Source organism: Hyperolius riggenbachi, chromosome 1 (assembly GCF_040937935.1).
Source record: "Hyperolius riggenbachi isolate aHypRig1 chromosome 1, aHypRig1.pri, whole genome shotgun sequence".
Lineage (NCBI taxonomy): Eukaryota > Metazoa > Chordata > Amphibia > Anura > Hyperoliidae > Hyperolius > Hyperolius riggenbachi.
In genome coordinates, this window is record NC_090646.1 from 662,288,941 (window position 1) to 662,314,402 (window position 25,462).

At 46.3% G+C, this 25,462-nt stretch overlaps 1 protein-coding gene across 1 annotated transcript in view; it reads right to left on the reverse strand.

The window, feature by feature from the left end:
- Window positions 1-25,462, reverse strand: part of LOC137560938 (von Willebrand factor A domain-containing protein 5A-like) — a 178,610-nt gene that overhangs the window by 62,616 nt on the left and 90,532 nt on the right. The window contains exons 15-16 of the mRNA XM_068272130.1: window positions 19,132-19,235; window positions 3,180-3,388 (exon numbers count right to left, since the gene is read on the reverse strand). Of these exons, the coding sequence (XP_068128231.1) occupies window positions 3,180-3,388; window positions 19,132-19,235 (313 nt within the window). The remainder of the gene's footprint in view (window positions 1-3,179; window positions 3,389-19,131; window positions 19,236-25,462) is intronic.

Genomic DNA, 25,462 nt, shown 5'->3' on the forward strand with positions numbered 1-25,462 from the left:
CACAGACCTGTGGGTGACCCCCCCTCCTGGTGTCACTCACACTCTGTCCTTCCTACTCCTAGCCTGACCCCTCCCTCGGGAGAGTCTCAGGCTTACGGAAGGAACGTGTTACTGTGCAGTACTCCTTACTGCTGTGCACCTGCTTCTCAGGTGCAGTCCTCAAAGTATTTCTGTTGCACCAAACACTCATATTACCCAGGTGTCCAGAGGTTAGAGATATATCTGATTATCGGTGATACTGCAGATCATCAATAATCGGGTATATATCTGTATTCTCGGTGATACTGCAGATCACCGGTAATCAGACCCTCTCTGTGCTACACCGATCGTTACAAGCCTATGGGTGTTTTCATCTCAAGGATGGAAGCAATTTTCCCCTGCCAGCGCTCCTCCCATTCATTTGCCAATATCTTTATCACTATTGATTATACATAAATTATCTATATCTTGTTTTTTTTCACCACAATTTAGGCTTTTTTTTGGGGGGGGGGGGGGGGGAGTATACTTGTTTTCAGTAATTACTTTATTTGCTATGCATTTTATAGGGACAATTAAAAAAACAACACAAAAATACACAATTTATCCAATTCCAACCCCTATAGATTTAAAATAAGCAATGCTACTATAAATAAAACTCACACATTTTATTGGCCCGTTAATCCCGGCTATCACAACATTTACATCATGTTCCTAGTACAATGTATGGCGACAATATATTATTTGTGAATAAAGGCGTCTTTTTTTCTCTCTTGTGGTATTTTTTTATCCGTTCAATAATTACAAGACCTTATTTGCTAACATAACAGTAGCATACCTTCATAATATACATATTAAAAAAGCTGAGTCCCCAAGGCAACTATTTATGATTAAACTGCGTTTTTTTATTGTGTTTGTTTGGTAAAAGTAAGGAAGGGGGGGGGGGGGGCGACGACGGAAGAAGTAGAAGGGATTAAAAGAAGAGAATTTTAAAGAGAACCCGAGGTGGATTTTAAAAATCCTAATTGCACTCTGTGTGCAATTAGAATTTTTAAAACCCACCTCGGGTTCTCTTTAATGAACATTTAGACAGAGTGTATTTTTATATTTTTGCCAAAAGATGGCACTAAAAAAAAAAAAAAACTATCCTGTGTTACAAGGCTGTGTTTTTTTCAGTTTTTTTTTGCACTTCACTTAAAGAGACACTGAAGCAAAAAAAAATGATATAATGATTTGTATGTGTAGCACAGCAAAGAAATAAAACATTAGGAGCAGAGACATAAGCCTAATACTCTTTCCAGTACAGGAAGAGTTAAGAAACTCCAGTTGTTCTCTATGCAAAAGAGCCATTGAGCTCCACAACTTTGAAAGTCGGCAGAGAGCTCTGTCTTCTGAAGCTTGTTATCTTAACTGTCAGTCACTGTATTTTCTTTTTCTCTCCAGAGGACGGGTACAAAAGTTCACAGCCTGCTCTGTAAAATCATTTAGAATGCTGAGTGTTGTGTAAACTGCAAATATTAGAGAATAATGCAATGTTATAAAAACACTATATAAATGAAAATAAAAATATGAGAATATTTTTTTTTGCAACTAATCTTCTAGTAATTATCCGTACTACACAACGAATTTAATATATCATCATTTTTTTCCGCTTCAGTGTCTCTTTAAGGGCCAGTTCAGACGGGCGGCTTCCCCTCTTGTCTGGTGGCGTATCATTTGGGGGCCTTACTGCAGCGATCACCAGCGTCCTAACCCCTCCCTGGTGGTGCCTATCCCTAAGAGCCCCCTAGTGGATCTATATCCAGATCGCAGTGATCAGCGTTTTTCGTCACCGCAAGGGGACATGAAGATGCGGCGGTGAATCAACCCTAGATGCCACATGAGGCTTCTAGGGCTGGCTGAAACGACGGTAAAAATTGGAATTGGAACGCCGTGTTTGCGGCATCGACAGGTTATCGACAGTAACTGTGCGATGATAAATGCTCCCATTTTCTTGGATGGGTACGTTTAACCAACGAGTCCTGGTTCCTTGGCGGTAAACGCTGCCAAGCGTCTGTGTGAACCGGCCCTTACTTTTATTATTATGAATGGACATGGCCTCTAATAGGGGTCATGTCCATTTATTAATATATTAGAAGGGCGCTCTTTTATAGCCGAGATTTTTGATTCAGGGGTGCAGGGGGAGGGTCTTAGGGTTAGGCACCACCAGGGGGAGGGTCTTAGGGTTAGGCACCACCAGGGGGGGGTCTTAGGGTAAGGCACCATCAGGGGAGGGTTCTGTGTGAGAGTAGGGAGAAGTTAGGTCATAGTAATCACCTGGGGGGGGGTCTTAGGGTCAGGCACCACCAGGGGGCTCTTAGGGATAGGCACCACCAGGGAGGCGTTAGGCACCACCAAGGGGGGTTACGGTTAGGCACCAGCAGGGGGGGGGGGTATTAGGGTTGGACATCACCAGGGGAGTTTTAGGGTTAGGCACCACCTGGGGTGTCTTAGTGTTAGACACCACCAGGGGGGATTAGTGTTAGTGGAGGGTTCTGTGTGAGAGTAGGGAGAAGTTAGGTCATAGTAATCACCAGGGGAGGTCTTAGGGTTAGACAGCACCAGGAAATGGTTAAGGTTAGGCACCACGGGGGGGGGGGGGGGGTTAGGGTTAGGCACCACCAGGGTAGTCTTAGGGTTAGGCACCACCAGGGAAGTTAAGCGTAGGCACCACCAGGGGGTCTTAGGGTTAGGCACCACCAGGGGAGAGTTCTGTGTCAGAGTAGGGAGAGAAGTTAGGTCATAGTAATCACTTTTCTCGGCTATATCCAGAGCCCTTTTATAGCCCAACACATTTTGCCTATAACAGCATCCTTTTTATGAACTAAAACTAACTTTTCGGCTACACCAGACACCCTTTGCAGCGAATTTGGCATACGGGCTACACCAGGTTCCCTTTGTAGCTGAATATGGCATTTTTCATCTATATTGGGAGCCCTTTTTTACCAGGTGCCCTTTTTAAATGTCTACTGTACGTCCTGAAACGGGAAGTAGTTAACTGGACTTTCTGCATCTACTTTGAGGACTTGTTTGAAAATCAGATAATGATTTAGGTCACAACATTTTAAAGGGTTCACAAACTTCCAAGCACCACTTTATGTGTCTGAGATGAATACTGTACAGCTTTAATAAGGACCATTAAGTGGCATTAGATTGTACTTTACATCCATGATACGGGTTGGAATGACACACGACAGGACTCTCCAAGGCTGATTTGGTGTCACTGTTGACTGCTACAACAACTGTTTGAAAAGAGATGACTCCAGACTGGAGACTGGCCTCCAAAACCTTTTCCCTCTCTATTGGACACATAGAGTCTCTCAGTTGCAGCTCCGAGATTAGAGTTTTGGCTGCCAATCTGTGGATGGTGGGTCTGAGAGGAGAAAAAAAAAAAGTACATAACATTAGACCTCTGCCAGTCTGTGGATGGTGGTGAGAGAAGACAGACATGCATACCTCCCAACTTTTTGAGATGAGAAAGAGGCACACCCCTGATCACACCCCCATCACACCCCTTGTCATGCATACCATAAAGATTTCATAAGAAAAATATGTTGTTTTATAACTCAAACCACACTGGTCCTTTCTATCCTGGTTCATTTTCCTTCATATTAACATTTTAAAATTAGTAATATATCAATTTAAAGGATGGGAATGAAGTTTAGAGTCAATCAAACACATTTCATTTTTTATTAGATAAATATATATATATTTACAAAGAAACAAAGACACAGTCCTGAAAGAGGGACAAATGAAGAGGAAAGAGGGACAAAGGGACAGGCCTCCCAAAGAGGGACTGCCCCTCCAAAAGAGGGACAGTTGGGAGCTATGAGACAGGACATGAGGAGATCAGAGCTCTGCCAGTCTGTGGATGGTGGTGAGAGAAGACAGACAGGACATGAGGAGATCAGAGCTCTGCCAGTCTGTGGATGGTGGTGAGAGAAGATAGACAGGACATGAGGAGATCAGAGCTCTGTCAGTCTGTGGATGGAGGTGAGAGAAGATAGACAGGACATGAGGAGATCAGAGCTCTGCCAGTCTGTGGATGGTGGTGAGAGAAGATAGACAGGACATGAGGAGATCAGAACTCTGCCAGTCTGTGAATGGTGGTGAGAGAAGATAGACAGGACATGAGGAGATCAGAGCTGTGCCAGTCTGTGGATGGTGGTGAGAGAAGATAGACAGGACATGAGGAGATCAGAGCTCTGCCAGTCTGTGGATGGTGGTGAGAGAAGATAGACAGGACATGAGGAGATCAGAGCTCTGCCAGTCTGTGGATGGTGGTGAGAGAAGATAGACAGGACATGAGATGATCAGAGCTCTGTCAGTCTGTGGATGGTGGTGAGAGAAGATAGACAGGGCATGAGGAGACCAGAGCTCTGCCAGTCTGTGGATGGTGGTGAGGGAATATAGACAGGACATGAGGAGATCAGAGCTCTGCCAGTCTGTGGATGGTGGTGAGAGAAGATAGACAGGACATGAGGAGATCAGAGCTCTGCAAGGCTGTGGATGGGGTGAGAGAAGATAGATAGGACATGAGGAGATCAGAGCTCTGCCAGTCTGTGGATGGTGGTGAGAGAAGATAGACAGGACATGAGGAGATCAGAGCTCTGCCAGTCTGTGGATGGTGGTGAGAGAAGATAGATGGGACATGAGGAGATCAGGGTTCTGCCAGTCTGTGGATGGTGGTGAGAGAAGATAGACAGGACATGAGGAGATCAGAGTTCTGCAAGGCTGTGGATGGTGGTGAGAGAAGATAGATAGGACATGAGGAGATCAGAGCTCTGCCAGTCTGTGGATGGTGGTGAGAGAAGATAGACAGGACATGAGGAGACCAGAGCTCTGCCAGTCTGTGGATGGTGGTGAGGGAATATAGACAGGACATGAGGAGATCAGAGCTCTGCCAGTCTGTGGATGGTGGTGAGAGAAGATAGATAGGACATGTGGAGATCAGAGCTCTGCCAGTCTGTGGATGGTGGTGAGAGAAGATAGACAGGACATGGGGAGATAAGAGCTCTGCCAGTCTGTGGATGGTGGTGAGAGAAGATAGACAGGACATGAGGAGGTCAGAGCTCTGCCAGTCTGTGGATGGTGGTGAGAGAAGATAGACAGGACATGAGGAGATCAGAGCTCTGCCAGTCTGTGGATGGTGGTGAGAGAAAATAGACAGGACATGAGGAGATCAGAGCTCTGCCAGTCTGTGGATGGTGGTGAGAGAAGATAGACAGGACATGAGGAGATCAGAGCTCTGCCAGTCTGTGGATGGAGGTGAGAGAAGATAGACAGGGCATGAGGAGATCAGAGCTCTTCCAGTCTGTGGATGGTGGTGAGAGAAGATAGACAGGACATGAGGAGATCAGAGCTCTGCCAGTCTGTAGATGGTGGTGAAAGAAGATAGATAGGACATGAGGAGATCAGAGCTCTGCCAGTCTGTGGATGGTGGTGAGAGAAGATAGACAGGACATGAGGAGATCAGAGCTCTGCCAGTCTGTAGATGGTGGTGAAAGAAGATAGATAGGACATGAGGAGATCAGAGCTCTGCCAGTCTGTGGATGATGGTGAGAGAAGATATATACGGGATATGAGGAAGTCAGAGCTCTGCCAGTCTGTGGATGGTTGTGAGAGAAAATAGACAGGACATGAGGAGATCAGAGCTCTGCCAGTCTGTGGATGGTGGTGAGAGAAGATAGACAGGACATGAGGAGATCAGAGCTCTGCCAGTCTGTGGATGGAGGTGAGAGAAGATAGACAGGGCATGAGGAGATCAGAGCTCTTCCAGTCTGTGGATGGTGGTGAGAGAAGATAGACAGGACATGAGGAGATCAGAGCTCTGCCAGTCTGTAGATGGTGGTGAAAGAAGATAGATAGGACATGAGGAGATCAGAGCTCTGCCAGTCTGTGGATGGTGGTGAGAGAAGATAGACAGGACATGAGGAGATCAGAGCTCTGCCAGTCTGTAGATGGTGGTGAAAGAAGATAGATAGGACATGAGGAGATCAGAGCTCTGCCAGTCTGTGGATGATGGTGAGAGAAGATATATACGGGATATGAGGAAGTCAGAGCTCTGCCAGTCTGTGGATGGAGGTGAGGGAATATAGACAGGACATGAGGAGATCATTGCTCTGCAAGGCAGTGGATGGGGGTGAGAGAAGATAGACAGGACATGAAGAGATCAGAGCTCTGCCAGTCTGTGGATGGTGGTGAGAGAAGATAGATAGGACATGAGGAGATCAGAGCTCTGCCAGTCTGTGGATGGTGGTGAGAGAAGATAGACAGGACATGAGGAGATCAGAGCTCTGCCAGTCTGTGGATGGTGGTGAGAGAAGATAGACAGGGCATGAGGAGATCAGAGCTCTGCCAGTCTGTGGATGGTGGTGAGAGAAGATAGACAGGTCATGAGGAGATCAGAGCTCTGCCAGTCTGTGGATGGTGGTGAGAGAAGACAGACAGGACATGAGGAGATCAGAGCTCTGCCAGTCTGTGGATGGTGGTGAGAGAAGATAAACAGGGCATGAGGAGATCAGAGCTCTTCCAGTCTGTGAATGGTGGTGAGAGAAGATAGACAGGACATGAGGAGATCAGAGCTCTGCCAGTCTGTGGATGGTGGTGAGAGAAGATAGATAGGACATGAGGAGATCAGAGCTCTGCCAGTCTGTGGATGGTGGTGAGAGAAGATAGACAGGACATGAGGAGATCAGAGCTCTGCCAGTCTGTGGATGGTGGTGAGAGAAGATAGACAGGACATGAGGAGATCAGAGCTCTGCCAGTCTGTGGATGGTGGTGAGAGAAGATAGACAGGACATGAGGAGACCAGAGCTCTGCCAGTCTGTGGATGGAGGTGAGAGAAGATAGACAGGGCATGAGGAGATCAGAGCTCTTCCAGTCTGTGGATGGTGGTGAGAGAAGATAGACAGGACATGAGGAGATCAGAGCTCTGCCAGTCTGTGGATGGTGGTGAAAGAAGATAGATAGGACATGAGGAGATCAGAGCTCTGCCAGGCTGTGGATGGTGGTGAGAGAAGATAGACAGGACATGAGGAGATCAGAGCTCTGCCAGTCTGTGGATGGTGGTGAGAGAAGATATATACGGGATATGAGGAGGTCAGAGCTCTGCCAGTCTGTGGATGGAGGTGAGGGAATATAGACAGGACATGAGGAGTTCGTTGTTCTGCAAGGCTGTGGATGGGGGTGAGAGAAGATAGATAGGACATGAGGAGATCAGAGTTCTGCCAGTCTGTGGATGGTGGTGAGAGAAGATAGACAGGACATGAGGAGATCAGAGCTCTGCCAGTCTGTGGATGGTGGTGAGAGAAGATAGATAGGACATGAGGAGATCAGAGCTCTGCCAGTCTGTAGATGGCGGTGAGAGAAGATATACGGGACATGAGGAGATCAGAGCTCTGCCAGTCTGTGGATGGTGGTGAGAGAAGATAGACAGGACATGAGGAGATCAGAGCTATGTCAGTCTGTGGATGGTGGTGAGAGAAGATAGACAGGGCATGAGGAGATCAGAGCTCTGCCAGTCTGTGGATGGTGGTGAGAGAAGATAGATAGGACATGAGGAGATCAGAGCCCTGCCAGTCTGTGGATGGTGGTGAGAGAAGATAGACAGGACATGAGGAGATCAGAGCTCTGCCAGTCTGTGGATGGTGGTGAGAGAAGACAGACAGGACATGAGGAGATCAGAGCTCTGCCAGTCTGTGGATGGTGGTGAGAGAAGATAGACAGGACATGAGGAGATCAGAGCTCTGCCAGTCTGTGGATGGTGGTGAGAGAAGATAGACAGGACATGAGGAGGTCAGAGCTCTGCCAGTCTGTGGATGGTGGTGAGAGAAGATAGACAGGACATGAGGAGGTCAGAGCTCTGCCAGTCTGTGGATGGTGGTGAGAGAAGACAGACAGGACATGAGGAGATCAGAGCTCTGCCAGTCTGTGGATGGTGGTGAGAGAAGATATATACGGGATATGAGGAGGTCAGAGCTCTGCCAGTCTGTGGATGGTGGTGAGAGAAGATAGACAGGACATGAGGAGATCAGAGCTATGTCAGTCTGTGGATGGTGGTGAGAGAAGATAGACAGGGCATGAGGAGATCATTGCTCTGCAAGGCTGTGGATGGAGGGTGAAAGAATGTGGTGTGCAAGTGAAGTTAGATAGGACACATGCAAGCTCAGAGATCTGCCATGCTATCGATGGTGGACGAGGGAAGATAGAACAAGAAGAAATCAGAACTCTGCCAGTCTATGGATTATTTATGGATGACAAACAGTAGCTAGGACAAGAGAAGACCAGAACTCTGCAAGTATGTAGTTGGGAATTCTGTTAAAGGGAGTCAGTTATTAAATTTAAAAAAACAACAGATACTCACCTAAGGAGATAGAAGGCTCTGGGTCCTATAGAGCCTTCCTGTTCTCCTGCCGGTGACCTCGTTTTTTCCACAGGCTTTCCAGCACGGGAGACTTTGGCAATCTTCGTAGGTACTCGGGCTTCCAAAGACCGACGGCTCTGTACTGCGCATGCGCGAGTGTGCCAGAGAGGTCGCTCGCGTGTGCGCAGTACCGAGCTGCCTCTCTTTGAGTGCTCCGAAGACTGCAGAAGTCTCCCCAACCCGGAAGAGAGCACTACCAATTAGTTGTAGACTGCTAACAGGAAAGATTGTGGGGGAACGCGGAGACTGGCAGGAGAACGGGGAAGGCTCTATAGGACTCAGAGTCTTCCATCTTCTTAGGTGAGTATCTGTTTTTTATTTTAAAAATCGCTCCAGTGTCACTTTAAAAGACAGTAATCTGTAACGGAAAGGACAGACATTGTTGAGGTTTATTTATTTAGGAAGCTGCAACAACATACAATAACTGAATTCATACTAAGGCATCTGTGGGGAAAAAGGTCAGATAGTCACCTATGGAGAGGAAAGTCTCTGGATTTTATAGTCTTTACAGTCCTCTCTTGGTGTCCTCATTGCAGCACTGCCACCCTTGTTGCAGGCATTCCACAAACCTGGTTTAATATGCCGTTTATGATCCTTAGAAGGCTTTGGAAGCACTTTTGTACATGATCGTAATGTGCTAATTACGATTACGTGAAATTACGCATACATTTTTGCAATTACACATACATATAATTACAAATTTGTAATTCTATTGACTGCATAATCATTCGTAATTACGCATCATTTCGTGCCGACTTTGGCGGAGAATAGCATAGTCCCCATACATGCTATTGCTACATATGTTAAGGAGAATATTGGGTACAAGTTAAAAAAATAATTTTTTAAAAAGACCTTGTAGTATTTGAGAAAATTGATTTTGTTAATGCAAAGAAAAATGGTTTTTAAACCCAGAAAAATGACAGTTTAAAAACAATTTTTTTTTGTATTTTTAAAATTGATTTTCTCAAAAACTACAAGGTCTTTTTGAACAATTCTTTTTGTAACTTATACCTGCTATTCACCTTAAAGGACACCCGAAGTGATATGTGACATGATGAGATAGACATGTGTATATACAGTGCCTAGCATACAAATAACTATGCACTGCACAGCGAGAGAGACCAGGAACTGTTCACTAGAAACGCATTTTATTTCATCCTCATGCCACATACACTATATATTTACCAATAAAATAGGCATAGATCAAACCTGGATCGGTGATGGTGCTTGGGGCTCAGGTGACCAGGGGGGTGGTTGGAAGGCACTATAGCTGTTTCACGCCTGACGGGCGTTTGTTCATGTGCTAAGTCCTGTGTTGCACTTTCTGTTCGTTGAATACCGGTTGCACGTCCCTCAGCTTAAACTTTTAAATAGCCACTATACAGGTGCTGTCTGGGGTGAAGTTTATTCCTGTAATGTTCCAGATGCAGGTGACGTTTCCAATCCCTGGAAGAGATCGCTGAGTGCCGAGTGGTTGTGCTACTCTACACTGTACCTACACAAATAACTGTGTTCCTTTTTTTTCTTTCTCTGCCTGAAAGGGTTAAATATCAGGTATGTAAGTGGTTGACTCAGTCCTGACTCAGACAGGAAGAAACTACGGTGTGACCCTCACTGATAAGAAATTCCAACTAGCAGAAAATGGCTTCTGAGAGCAGGAAAGAGATAAAAAGGGTCAATAGTTTATAGATTTTAGCTCTGATATACTTCAATGAATGTGTCATTGAGCAAAAACAATAAAACAGTTAAAATTTAAAAAGTAGATTTAAACATAAATTAAAACTGTGGGATATGTTAAAAAGTCATTATTAGGAGAAGGATGATAGATACAATCATTTATTTCACTAGTTTATTTTCGCTTCGGGTGTCCTTTAACATCCTTTAACATATGTAGTAATTTTGGTAGCAATGGCATGACTGGGGGTTTTGCTAATCACCATCAAAGTCAGCACAAAATTACGTGTAAATTTCATGTAAATTGATGCGTAATTATGAACGGGACAAATAACTATGAAAATTGATTACGTTATTCCTCCAAAATGTCGCATTACGATTACAAGGCGTAATTGCGTATTACGATACGTACTTACGCATGGGCGTAATTTCTGCTCATTACTAATACACAGTATGGAGCTGCTCATCTTTGGAAGCACTCGGGGACATGAGGGCTTCTTCCGAGGGCTCCTGGACAGGGGCGTAACTAGAGAGGAGCAATCAAAGGGGGCCCAGAGCTGTGTGTGGCCCCAACTACTAACTTCCCTTCCTCTGATACAGGAGACTATACTTCAGTTCAGGTGGCTTTGTGGGTGTTAAGATCATGATGGCAATACTTGTTTTATGACCCTTCTGAGATGGGCCACAAGGCCGTGGGGGGCAATAAAGAGAGGCAAGGGAAGGGGTGTAAACATGATTTGTAGTAACACCACTGCTCCTGCAAGTGGTATATTTTTAACTTTTGGCAGTGGAACGAGGGCATGGAGAGAGGACCAGGAAGGCTTTATGAGAATCAGAGCCTTGCCTTTTCATAGGTGAGTATCTGATTTTTTTTTCGCTTTAATTGCAGCCAAACGAATGTTACCCTTAGAAATAAGAGCGATGGCAGATGGATTCTATCAATAAGTTATGGCTTTGTAGGCTATGATAGTCCATTGCAGACCACCACAGTAGTGATTCTTCAGGTGGTTCCTGAAGTGTGGTGGACTCAGCAGAACCTATTCACCATGTAGATATAAGCTGCAGCGCTATATGAACTTCCGATTCCAGCACCAGACACCGTTCAAAATGTAGGCTTACCAAAAAAAGACCCGGATTATAAGGTCCAAGCGTATTGACATTAATCCAAGGACAGGTGATCCTCTCAGAGATCCTCCCTTCCAGAAATGACAGGTTCACTTGCCACCAATAGCATAATCAATGCATTCATATCAAAATGAAGAATCTAAGTGTACACCGCTTTATGATTAAAGAAAATCTGTAACAGAAAAAGTGCCCTTGGTGGGTACTTACCCCGGGAGGGGGAAGCCTCTGGATCCTATCAAGGCTTCCCCCGTCCTCCTCTGTCCCACTGTGGACTCGCTGGACCCTTCCGAATGGCAGCCATGTAAATATTTACCTTCCCGGCTCCAGCACAGGCGCAGTAGTGGCTCTCGGCTCGGGATCAGACATAAATAGCTGATCCCAGTCAGGTCCGCTCCACTGTGCAGGCGTAAGTTGCCTGCGCAGTAGAGCGGACCCGATTGGGATCGGCTATTTCTGCCTTAGCCCATCGGGGAGGGGCTACTGCGCCTGCGCTGGAGCCGGGGAAGGTAAATATTGCCACAGCTTGACAAATTATCGGCTGTGGCTTCAGAGAGGCCCAGGGAGACCACCGTGAAATGGAGGAGGACAGGGGAAGCCTTGATAGGATCCAGAGGCTTGCCCCGCCCGAGGTAAGTACCCCCCCCCCCCCCCCCGGCACTTTTTTGTTACAGCGTCTTTTTAAAAGCATCCAGATTTCTCCTTCCCAAAAGTTCAGGCACATAAAAACAAGTGTAAAACGTCACTTACTTCTGAGCCCTTACAACAGGGACCCGACTGGTGATAACCGCATATAGACAACACAAAGGCACCCTCAATTCAGCTTCCATCCACTCACTGTGAGGAAATGCGGAAAAGCCTCAGAGTGAGGCGGCTGTTTCCGCGTCTAACATGGCAGCACAACGCGAAGAAACCGCCACATGCCGCATGGGCAGAGCGGTGGAGTCCGCGTTGGATGCAGTGGATTGCACGCATGGCAAAGCTGCTGACATTGTGGTTGGACGCGGGGAGACCGCCGCTTGCTTGGAGAGCGGGGCGGCGGCCCCCGCTCCTGAATCAGCGGATACATTGCAAGACATATCTGGTGTGGCTGGGACTGCTAGTCCACACAGGTTCAGAAGGATGCGCGCGTGCGCTGAGAGGCAGAGCTTATATGACAGCCAGAGAAGAGTCAGCTGACCAAGCGGGTCAGCTGACATTCTCACCGCCTTCCATTGGTCCAGCACTTAGGGGTGGCGCTGGTGAGCGCTGTAGTATATATACTGGATGCTGGTCATTTCTCTGGTGTCTGGCGTTGGGATCACTACGTGGTAGCACTCAGACCTTGTCTGTATCTGTGTTCTAGCATAGTTTCCAAAGGTGTTGATGATCAAGGAACTCACACCTTAGCATTAGGAATATTGAACTGTATTATTTGTTATGACCTTCTGCCTGCCTGACTATTCCTCTGAACTCTGATTCTGTACCTTGCTATTTCTGATATCCTGTTACCAAACTCTGCTCGTTCCTGGACTCTGTATTTTGCCTCCTGATTCTGTACTCTGCTATTCTGATACTCCGTTGCCGAACCCTGTCTGTTTATTGGATTCCGTATCAGTCTCGTGAATCTGTACCTTATCTGTCTGTGTGTTAACGAGCTGGCTTGCCGACCTCGAGAACTGGCCTTACTGTTAGAGGCAGTTCCCTGATCTGTTAGTGACACCCTCTCTCTCGGGTGTCACTCACGCTCTGTCCTTCCTACACTTAGCCTAGCTCCTCCCCCGGGAGAGTCTAGGCCATAGGAAGGAACATACTTCTGGAGAAGTACTCAAAGTATACTGTTGCATCTAAACACTCACTTGTTCTCTCTGGTGTCCAGAGGTTAGTAGATATATCTGATTATCGGTGATACTGCAGATCACCAATAATCGGGTATATTCTGTATTCCCGGTGAGACTGCAGTTCACCGGTAATCAGATCCTCTCTGTGTTACACCGATCGTTACAGAACGGCAGACCAAAAATGCAAATGGACGCACACGCTGACCGTCTGGGCGCACTTGCCACTTCGGTGGAAAACATCAACCAAGTGCTGGGTAGTCACAAGACTATGATTGAAGCCTTGTCTGGTTCTTTACAAACCCTCCAGACGGCAGTAGATGAGGTGCGATCCCCTCTTAGCTCTGACATACATTTGCCTGTACCTGAGAAATTTTCTGGTGACAGATCTGACTTCCGAAATTTTAGAAGTAGAGTGTTATCTTACTTTGAGTTGAGACCCCGATCTTCTGGAACTATGACCCAAAGGGTCACATTTATTAAGACTTTGTTATCAGGCGATTCTCAGACGTGGGCGTACAGTTTGCCCACCGGAGATTTGGCCCTCTCCTCAGTGGATTAATTTTTTAAAGCTATGGCGGTAATTTACGACGACCCAGACCTTGCTGCGACCTCTGAGCGGAAGCTCAAGCTTTTGCGTCAAGGCAAGGGTCCGGTCGAAGATTACGCAGCCGAATTTAGGAGGTGGTCAGTTTCAGCCAGGTGGGACACCTATGCCCTCTTAGATTGTTTCTTATCAGGGTTGTCAGATGAGGTTTCAGATCTCATGTTAAGTCTGCCTGAACCTAAAACAGTCGATGAGGCCATTTCATCGGGCATTCGATTCGACCGCAGACTGCGCTATCAGAAACAGACCCGGGGTAGTAGTCATGTAAGAATGGTGTCCTACGCTGCGCCTCCAGTAACTCCACCTCCTCCTGTCTCGCCTCCACCCGAACCAATGCAAATTGGTCGGCCGAAACTATCCCAAGTGGAGCGAAGACGTAGGATGTCTGAGCGGCTGTGTCTTTACTGCGCAGAGGGGGGTCATAGAGTACGTAATTGTCCTAACAAGCCGGGAAACGCTACCGCCTAGGAGTTGTAGGGGGTAACACCCTAGGCACGCGACTTTTACCTCTAGAAGATAAACGTTTGCTTCTTCCCTGTACTGTTTCATGGGAAGATAGGTCTGAGGTCACTGAAGCCTTCATTGATTCAGGCTCTGCAGCTAATTTTATGGATTTCGAATTTGCAAAGAAATTAGGTGTTCACCCCGGTAGAACCACCCATTCAGGTTACAGCAGTAGATGATTCCCCCCTGCAAAGTAATCATCCGCTGTCTCAGACACCAGAGGTGGAAGTATCTATAGGGGTGCTACATAAAGAGAAACTGCAGTTTTTTGTGTTACGCATGACCACCTCCACAGTCATCCTTGGCATGCCGTGGCTGCACTTACACTCTCCACAGATCAATTGGGCTACCGGTCAGTTAACTAGCTGGTCAACTCATTGTTTTCAGCAGTGTTTAGGGAGAGCGACACTGGCCCAGACCAGGATTCATTTGGAGGGGGTACCAGTACAATATTCCGAGTATTCCGATGTGTTCTGTCCCAAGGCTGCTGATAAATTACCTCCACATCGCCCGTTTGATTGCCCCATCGATCTCCAATCTGGTTGTATGCCTCCTAGGGGTCATCTTTACAATTTGTCGGGGCCAGAGAAAGTGGTCATGCAGGAGTACATTCGTGAAAATTTTGCCAAGGGGTTCATTCGCCCTTCCCGGTCGCCCGCTGGCGCAGGGTTCTTTTTTGTTAAGAAAAAAGACGGAGGCCTGCGGCCATGTATTGATTACCGGGGCCTGAATAAAATCACAGTGAAGAATCGCTACCCTTTGCCCCTGATAGATGACTTCTTTACACAGATTACCGACGCTAAGATCTTTTCAAAGTTGGATTTACGGGGTGCATACAACCTGGTGCGGATCAGAAAGGGCGATGAATGGAAGACGGCCTTTAACATGCCCGACGGGCATTACGAGTACCTAGTGATGCCCTTCGGGCTGTGTAACGCTCGGCCGTCTTCCAGGAACTGATTAATGGAGGTATTCAGGGAGGTATTGGGCAAATTCGTGTTAATATACCTTGATGATATACTTATCTTTTCAAGCAACCTCTCTGAGCACAGGACACACGTCAAGTTTGTATTGGACAAACTAAGGCAAAACATGCTTTACGCTAAATTGGAGAAATGCATCTTCGAGGTAACATCTGTCACCTTTTTAGGGTACATAATTTCCACCTCGGGCCTGTCTATGGATCCTGCCAAGGTCTCTGCTGTGTTGGAATGGCCTCAACCAGTGGGGTTAAAATCTCTTCAGAGATTTTTAGGCTTTGCCAATTACTATAGAAGATTCATAAAGGGGTACTCCACTGTTATCGCACCCCTCACCTGTCTCACTAAGAAGGGGGCAGATACCACCCACTGGTCTCCAGAGGCTCTGCATGCATTCTCCACTTTGAAAGATTTGTTTTGCTCTGCACCCATCTTGAGACACGTTGACACTTCCTATCCCTTTATTGTTGAGGTAGACGCCTTGGAGGTCGGGGTAGGGGCTGTGCTGTCCCAGCGGTCAGGGTTGCAGGGTAGATTGCACCCATGTGCCTATTTTTCTCGTAGGTTCTCTCCGGCAGAGAGAAACTACGATATAGGCAACAGGGAGCTTCTGGCCATCAAATTGGCCTTTGAAGAATGGCGTCATTGGTTGGAAGGAGCAGAACATATGATTACAGTTTACACTGATCACAAAAATTTAGAATACATCGAGGGAGCTAAGAGATTAAGCCCCCGTCAGACTCGATGGTCATTGTTCTTCTCGAGATTCAGATTTATAATTACGTACACTCCAGGGAGCAAAAACATTAAGGCAGATGCCCTGTCTAGATGCTTTGAGCCGGAGACAGCACAGCCCTCCCCCCCAGAGACCATTGTCCCACAGAAACTGGTACTAGCAACAACTGAGACTTGGGAAGATTGGACAGAGACTTTAGGTCCCTTTCAGCAGGACGTCCCAGAGGGGAAGCCCAAAGGGGTTATGTTTATTCCACTGCCATTTCGTCTTCAGATTTTGCAGATGTTCCACTCACACAGGAATGCGGGACACCCTGGGGCCTCCAGAACACAGGACCTTGTAGCCAGATGCGCTTGGTGGCCTTCTCTGGCAGCCGATTGCAAGGAGTTTGTTAGAGTGTGCAGTGTGTGCGAGGAGTAAGCCCTCCCGGCTGGCACCTGTGGGAATGTTGCAGCCCTTGCCCACCCCGAGTGAGCCATGGACCCACTTATCCATGGATTTTGTGGGTGAGCTCCCCAGGTCTGAGGGCATGTCGGTCATTTGGGTGGTAGTCGACCGCTTTAGTAAAATGGCCCATTTTGCGCCCTTGAAAGTACTCCCCTCGGCCCAGGAATTAGCCGATTTGTTCATCATCCACGTTTTCCGATAGCATGGCATTCCGGAAAACATAGTGTCAGATAGGGGAGTCCAGTCTGTTTCCAGATTTTGGAGGGCATTCTGTCACCAAATGGGCATGGAACTGTCATTTTCGTCGGGCTACCATCCACAGACCAATGGTCAGACGGAAAGAGTCAATCAATCATTGGAACAGTTTTTGAGGTGTTACGTTGCAGAGGCGCAAAATGATTGGGTCAAGTTTTTGCCCTTCGCAGAATTTGCGCACAATAATTCCAGATAGTGACCGGGAAGTTGCCTAAATTCTCCCCATTGCCAGTCGCCTCCACTCCGTTTCCAGCTCTGGAGGCCTGGCAAAGGTCATTTAAAGACATGTGGTGAATCGTGAAAAATTATTTGGAGAAGGCGTTTCAAAGTCAAAAAGGTCAAGCTGACAAGAGACGTTCCTTAGAGTGGAGGTTTTTACCAGGAGATTTAGTCTGGGTGTCCACACGTCACTTGACCTTGAAACAGCCCTCAGCTAAGTTGGGGCCTAGGTATGTGGGTCCATTCCCAGTAACTAGAAAGATCAACGATGTCACTTATGCCATTGACCTTCCTGCCAGTATGCGCGGCGTGAGATCCTTTCACGTGTCCCTGCTTAAACCTGCAGTCCATGTGGGTCCCACTCCTCCTCCTCCTGTGATGATAGATGACCAACCACCTGAGTACGAAGTAGAGAAGATTTTAGACTCTCGCATAGTTCAGAACTCAGTACAATATCTGGTTCATTGGAAAGGGTATGGTATTGAGGAGAGATCATGGGTACCTGAATGTCGCATGCATGCTGACAAATTAAGAAGGGAGTTCCACGCGTTGCATCCTGAGAAGCCTGGTAGAAGCTGTCCAGAGTCCACTCCTCAGGGGGGGGGGGGGGGGTACTGTGAGGAAACGCGGAAAAGCCGCCGCAAGGGCTCAGAGTGAGGCGGCTGTTTCCGCGTCTAACATGGCGGCACAACCGCGAAGAAACCGCCGCATGCCGCATGGGCAGAGCGGTGGAGTCCGCGTTGGATGCAGCGGATTGCACGCATGGCAAAGCTGCTGACATTGTGGTTGGACGCGGGGAGACCGCCGCTTGCTTGGAGAGCGGAGCGGCGGCCCCCGCTCCTGAATCAGCGGATACATTGCAAGACATATCATAGTCCACACAGGTTCAGAAGGACGCGCGCGCACGCTGAGAGGCAGAGCTTATATGACAGCCAGAGAAGAGTCAGCTGACCAAGCGGGTCAGCTGACATTCTCACCGCCTTCCATTGGTCCAGCACTTAGGGGTGGTGCTGGTGAGCTCTGTAGTATATATATACTGGATGCTGGTCATTTCTCTGGTGTCTGCCGTTGCGATCACTACGTGGTAGCACTCAGACCTTGTCTGTATCTGTGTTCTAGCATAGTTTCCAAAGGTGTTGATGATCAAGGAACTCACACCTTAGCATTAGGAATATTGAACTGTATTTGTTATGACCTTCTGCCTGCCTGACTATTCCTCTGAACTCTGATTCTGTACCTTGCTATTTCTGATATCCTGTTACCAAACTCTGCTCGTTCCTGGACTCTGTATTTTGCCTCCTGATTCTGTACTTTGCTATTCTGATACTCCGTTGCCGAACCCTGTCTGTTTATTGGATTCCGTATCTGTCTCCTGAACAGGGCCGGGCCGAGGCATAGGCTGGAGAGGCTCCAGCCTCAGGGCGCAGTGTAGGAGGGGGGCGTACAATTCATTCTGTCATTCCTAATTGTGTTTGAAGCAGAAAGAAATGGGAAAAGGGGATACATAGCAGTGACTGCAAGCCAGTTAACTAGATATTAAGGTGTTGGGGAGGTTGTGGGCCCTGTGGCGCCTCTTAGTCTAATAGCAATCAGTGTGTGACGGCTGGGGTGGAGGGATGGAGGGGCGCACTTTGGTGTCTCAGCCTTGGGTGCTGGAGGACCTTGTCCCAGCTCTGCTCCTGAATCTGTACCTTATCTGTCTGTGTGTTAACGACCTGGCTTGCCGACCTCGAGAACTGGCCTTACTGTTAGAGGCAGTTCCCTGATCTGTTAGTGACACCCTCTCTCTCGGGTGTCAGTCACGCTCTGTCCTTCCTACACTTAGCCTAGCTCCTCCCCCGGGAGAGTCTAGGCCATAGGAAGGAACATACTTCTGAAGAAGTACTCAAAGTATACTGTTGCATCTAAACACTCACTTGTTCTCTCTGGTGTCCAGAAGTTAGTAGATATATCTGATTATCGGTGATACTGCAGATCACCAATAATCGGGTATATTCTGTATTCCCGGTGAGACTGCAGTTCACCGGTAATCAGATCCTCTCTGTGTTACACCGATCGTTACACTCACCCGACCAGTTTTGTTGTGTCATCACAGCTGCGTCTTTCCTTGGATTGATGTTAATACTCTTGGACCTTATTTGGGTCTTTTTGATTTGTTGGTAATCCTGCACTTTGAAGGGTGTTTGGTAGCGGAATCTGAAGTTCATATAGTGCTGCAGCTTATATCAACTTTTTAAAGAGGGTCTGCTCTGAGGACTTTAGCTGTTGGCAACTTGTTGGACTTAAATATTCCTTGCACAGATATTTACACAACTATGGAACCTATTTACCGCTCAGTTTCCTTCACTTTTAGTGGGAAACGTAGGCCATGCTTTACAATTTTATCCATAAATGTGTAGTTCAGGCAGACTTCACCTTCAGCTTCATCCTCCACCTGGGAAATATGAAAAAAAAAAAACATTTAATCAGCACATTAATAACATCTGCTAAATCATAATTATGCTTTTCTGATTTTCTTTGTTATGCTAATAAGCAGTGCATATTTGGTTGTTACCATAAGGCACTGTAGGCACATGCCTACAGGTGCTCGATGAATGAAAGGCGGCTCACTCCCCAAGTGCCTCCCTTCTGTCCTGCCTATGCAGAGTCCAGAGAGTGTAAACGAGAGGTTAGTCACCCAGGTCTGGCATTTGCTGAGCGTTGCTAGGATCCTAAGACATCCGGGGCACTTTTGGGCACAACAGCCGAAAAATGTGTGTGGCCACGCACAGAATGTGGGTGTGGTCATGGAGCTAAATTTACATGAACTTAACAGTGGTCTAAGTAAGCCTGCTCCTGCAAAATGTTGGATGAAGCTTCCCTCTCCATTAATACAAAAAAAAATGCAGTGTATGTCATAAATAGACAGTGTCACTTAAAGAGAAACATAGTTGCATAGTTACATAGTTATTTTGGTTGAAAAAAGACATACGTCCATCGAGTTCAACCAGTATAAAGTACAACACCAAAAAGAAAGAACAGGTACGGGATATCACCCTAATAGGCGAGTCTCACCCATAAAATATAAGTAATAGTAGAAAAAGGTATGGGGAGCTCTAAGCTGGTGAAAAATCTGTTAATTTATTGTTATATCAAAAGACAATGGGCACATAACACACACTGACATACATAACATATACCCTCCCAATAAAAACACTGAAGGAGATGGCTGACATCTGGGATAATAGCGTGTGAATTGGAGTGCACTCCTATATAGTCACTGCGCATGCATGCATGATTATTTTCTTCAGGCCCAGGAGAACAACCAAATCCGGAACAACAACAGAAGAAATCAGCTGGAGAATATCAACCCGTGTGTATATGCAACATACTACACGCCTCTGCAATAAGCGTACGCTCTCATTACAGACACAGATTGTGTCTAACCTCAACCCCTAGCACACTGCTTTCCAAATAGCGTTGGCACTCACGTGACCTATGCGGATGGTAGGTAGTGGCTCATAACTTGTGTCGCCGGCTCCAGATGGGCCCTTCAAGGCTCTGCCTGGCTTGCGTATAGCGCATGAACTTGTGTGCGGGGGGGAGGAAGAGACGCGGAGGCACGGGTGATCGTCCCAAGGCGGACTTCCGTGTTCAACAGCGTCTCACGTGACGCGTTTAATCACGACCCACGTGATTTCATCAGACGTGACGTAGGGAAGGGCGGCGTGGGTTCTTAGAAGCACAAGAAACGCCCCCCTCTCAGGCCAGTCTCACGCAGAGTAAAAGAACAATAAAAAGTCAGTGTCCATCTTGTGGCCAAAGTTCCACACTGCAGAGACAGTTCTTTTTTATGTCATGATGCTAAGTTCTTTAGAGGAAAGACTTTATATTCAAATCTTTATTAAGTCCTTTTGGATGCAGGCTCTCACACTTATAAATCCACATGGACTCCTTTCTCAAAAGTTGTTTGTCATAGTCCCCACGACGTGGACTAATATTTAATTTATAGATGCCCATAAATCTTAAGCAAGAAACATCAGAATTGTGGACAGATTTGAAATGCAAAGCCAGAGGATTTAGTCTTTTTTTATCAATAGTGGTACTCCGAATATTATTTATATGTTCACCTATGCGTACATTCAAGGGTCTATATGTTTTACCAATATAAATAAGATCACAAGGACATCTGATCTGATACACCACTCGGGTAGTAGTACAAGTAATATGGTCATTGATGAAAAAGGATTTAGATCTATCATAATTAAAGAATAGATTGCCTTTTTGTACATATCTGCACACCTCACAGTCCAGGCATTTTTGCATACCTTTTTTGGTCTTGTGCCCAAGATGATTGCTCCATCCAAACTCACTTCTGACTAAAAGGTCATTCAAATTCGTACCTCTTTTTGCGGCCATACGTGGGTACTCCCCCACAATCTTGGCCATAATTGGATCCCTACATAGCAAATGCCAGTGCCTTTGTAGGATCTGTTTAATTTCCATGAAGTGAGCATTGTATGGGGTCACCACCTGTGGGATGTTATCACAGTTTTTTTCCATCTTTCTTTTACCCATTAAGAGGTCACCTCTATTCCTCGCTAACGCCCTTTTGTATGCAGTAATGCAGTATGCAGTAATGATAACCCTGTTGGGGTATCCCCTTGCCCGCAATCTAGTCCTCAACTCTCCCGCTTCTTTTTGAAAATCAACAATACTGCTGCAGTTCCTGCGTAATCGCAGGAACTGTCCGGTGGGAACAGCCCACTTTTGTGCAGGGAGATGAGAGCTTTTCGCGGACAAGAGGGTATTCCCAGCTGTGGGTTTTCTGTATGTGCTGGTAACCAGAGCAGTACCCTCCTTTTTAATAGTCAGGTCCAAGAAGGAGATCTCTTTTTCATCACATGTGTGTGTTAATATTCCTATTATTTGTATTTAGTTCAGCAACAAAGGACTTAAGATCTTGATTGGTCCCCTTCCATAACACTAGGATGTCATCCACATAACGAATCCAGAGGGTGACGTGCTCCGCATACCCACGAGTGCGCCTCACCACCTCCTGCTCCCAATATCCAAGGTGAAGGCACGCGTAGGATGGGAAGCACGCCGCCCCCATAGTCACCCCCCTCTTCTGCCTATAGATGGAACCACCGAATTAAAAAAAGTTGTTATCAAGAATCAGTTTCATAGCATCCAAAACAAAGTCAGCGTGACTCTCATGGTCCTCATAGTGGCAATTTAGATAGTATTCAAAAGCCTCCAAACCTTTTTCATTAGGGATGGAGGTAAAGAGGGACTCAACATCGAGTCCCACCAATAGCCAGTCCTCTCCAACATACACTCCCTCGATGCCCGCCAGCACATCCCCGGTATCCATAACGAATGAGGGTAGATTGGTAACAATATTCTTAACTTTTAAATCAACATAAGTGGCCAGCTTTTCCAAAGGGCCATTATTACCCGAAACTATCGGGCGACCCAGGGGATTAATCAAATTCTTGTGTGTCTTTGGCAAAAAATAAAAAGTAGGGATAGTATATTCAGAAATCAACAAAAATTTCAACTCCTTTTCAGTCAGGACCCCCTCCAAAAAGCCCCACTGCATTTTTAAATTAATTTTCTCCATCAATTCCTTGAATGGGCTGACACTAATTCTTTTATAGGTAGTTCTATCATTTAATAGTCGTCTAGCCTCTTTTTCATAGTTGTCTCTAGTCATCAACACAACATTCCCTCCCTTGTCACTCTTCTTAATAACAATTTTTGGGTTTGACTGGAGCGATTTCAGGGCCTCCCTCTCCATTTTGGAAAGATTATCCCTACCTTTCTTCTCCCAGTCAATTCCTTTTAAAGAGGAACTGTAACGACAAAACGTCTCCTGGGGGGTACTCACCTCGGGTGGGGGAAGCCTCCGGATCCTAATGAGGCTTCCCACGCCGTCCTCTGTCCCACGGGGGTCTCGCTGCAGCCTTCCGTGCAGCGGTGACATAATATTTACCTTCCCGGCTCCAGCGCAGGTGCTCTGACGGCTGTCGGCTCCGAAGTAGGCGGAAATACCCGATCGCCGTCGGGTCTGCTCTACTGCACAGGCGCAAGTTTCCGGTGCCTGCGCAGTAGAGCGGACCCGATGGAGATCGTGTATTTCCGTCTATTTCCGTGCCGAAAGCAGCCACAGCGCCCCCGCTGGAGCCAGCAAAGGTAAATATTGAAGCTACAGTCGGCTCTGTCGCCGGCTGTTCGGAGGGCTGCAGCGAGACCCCCGTGGGACAGAGGACGGCGTGGGAAGCCTCATTAGGATCCGGAGGCTTCCCCCACCCGAGGTGAGTACCCCCCAGGGGAGGTTTTTGTTGTTACAGAGTCTCTTTAAATCTTCCGCTACAAGGTCCATAAACATGGACGCATGCCTATTTGAGGCAAGGGAGGGCATGAAGTTTGATTTTGTAAACACCTTTACATGTAAATCACTAGGATTGGACAATAGATCAACCTCATCCAAGAGGAGGTCTAGATCATGGTCGTCCACATTTATAGGGGAAGAGGGAGCCCCGCCAACCGAGGATGCGCCGGGGGCATCAGAGGAGTACATGCGTTTTAAGAGAACCCTGCGCAAAAAAAGTTGAACATCTTTAAAGGCCTCAAATTCACATCCACCCTGTTTAGGACAAAAACTGAGTCCTCTCTTTAATAGAGATATTTGAGTATCTGAAAGAACTTCATCGGTTAAATTCACTAAATCCAAAGGCTCCCCAGGGGGCCCTTCGCCTACATCTATCGGGACGTCCCCTTGTTCTGCCTCTGTCTCGTCTGCATACCTATCCCCTCTTCTTCTTCCTCTTCTTCCTCTCCTCCTTTTCCTTTTCCTAAAAAACGGGGGTCATTGCGTCTATCCTTATTCTTGTGACCATTATTCCTTCGTTTTCTACTGTTTCTTCTCCCTTTACCCCTGGGGTTCCCTGAGCCTGAACCATCCTCATGTCCTGAGGTGTCAGCCCCTGATTCCTCTGAGTTGCTGCCCCAGCCGACTCTCCTGCCCTGTCCACGCCTGCTTCCGTATTTTCTACCACTTAAATTAAAAATATCTCCATTTTTATAGTCCTCCACATCGCGTGCAAATTTCTTATCTTTTATCTCTCTTATTCTTGCCTGTTCTTTTTCCATATCTTTTTTTAATCTCTCATTTAACTCGTCAAATGAGTCTTTATCTTTATATTCATTCAATTTTAAGGCACTGATCTCTAATTCCTTTTCAATATCTTTAAATTGTATTTTTTTCTCTTTAACAAAAATTTTCATAACTCTCAGTCCATGTTGTTTACACTCTTTCTCCCACTCTGGAAGCATGCGTAAAGTTTGCAGGTGTTTGGCTGGAGCCACTCTTTCTCTAATTCCCCTAGGGATAATATTTTTCTCAATGTATCTATCCATGCTTATGATCTATAACTTTTTCTTAATAAATTTGGTGGAAATGCGTTTATGTTGGCGGAATAATCGTACCAACAGCAGTTTATCCTAACTTGCTACTTCATCCTCTATTCCCTCAAAGGCATCATCTGTATCCTCTGCTGTGTCGAACTTCGGTATATATGCCATATTGATAACCAATGAACAACCAATCTATAGTAGATTTCACCAGGGATATCCAACCGTAACAAATTGAAACAGCAAAAAGAAAGAACAGGTACGGGATATCACCCTAATAGGCGAGTCTCACCCATAAAATATAAGTAATAGTAGAAAAAGGTATGGGGAGCTCTAAGCTGGTGAAAAATCTGTTAATTTATTGTTATATCAAAAGACAATGGGCACATAACACACACTGACATACATAACATATACCCTCCCAATAAAAACACTGAAGGAGATGGCTGACATCTGGGATAATAGCGTGTGAATTGGAGTGCACTCCTATATAGTCACTGCGCATGCATGCATGATTATTTTCTTCAGGCCCAGGAGAACAACCAAATCCTTCAGTGTTTTTATTGGGAGGGTATATGTTATGTATGTCAGTGTGTGTTATGTGCCCATTGTCTTTTGATATAACAATAAATTAACAGATTTTTCACCAGCTTAGAGCTCCCCATACCTTTTTCTACTAAAGTACAACACCAGCCTGCTCCCTCACATATCCCTGTTGATCCAGAGGAAGGCGAAAAAACCCACAAGGCATGGTCCAATTAGCCCCTAAAGGGAAAAATTCCTTCCCGACTCCAGATGGCAATCAGATAAAATCCCTGGATCAACATCATTAGGCATTACCTAGTAATTGTAGCCATGGATGTCTTTCAACGCAAGGAAAGCATCTAAGCCCCCTTTAAATGTAGGTATAGAGTTTGCCATAACGACTTCCTGTGGCAATGCATTCCACATCTTAATCACTCTTACTGTAAAGAACCCTTTCCTAAATAAATGGCTAAAACGTTTTTCCTCCATGCGCAGATCATGTCCTCTAGTCCTTTGAGAAGGCCTAGGGACAAAAAGCTCATCCGCCAAGCTATTATATTGCCCTCTGATGTATTTATACATGTTAATTAGATCTCCTCTAAGGCGTCTTTTCTCTAGACTAAATAAACCCAGTTTATCTAACCTTTCTTGGTAAGCGAGACCTTCCATCCCACGTATCAATTTTGTAGCTCGTCTCTGCACCTGCTCTAAAACTGCAATATCTTTTTTGTAATGTGG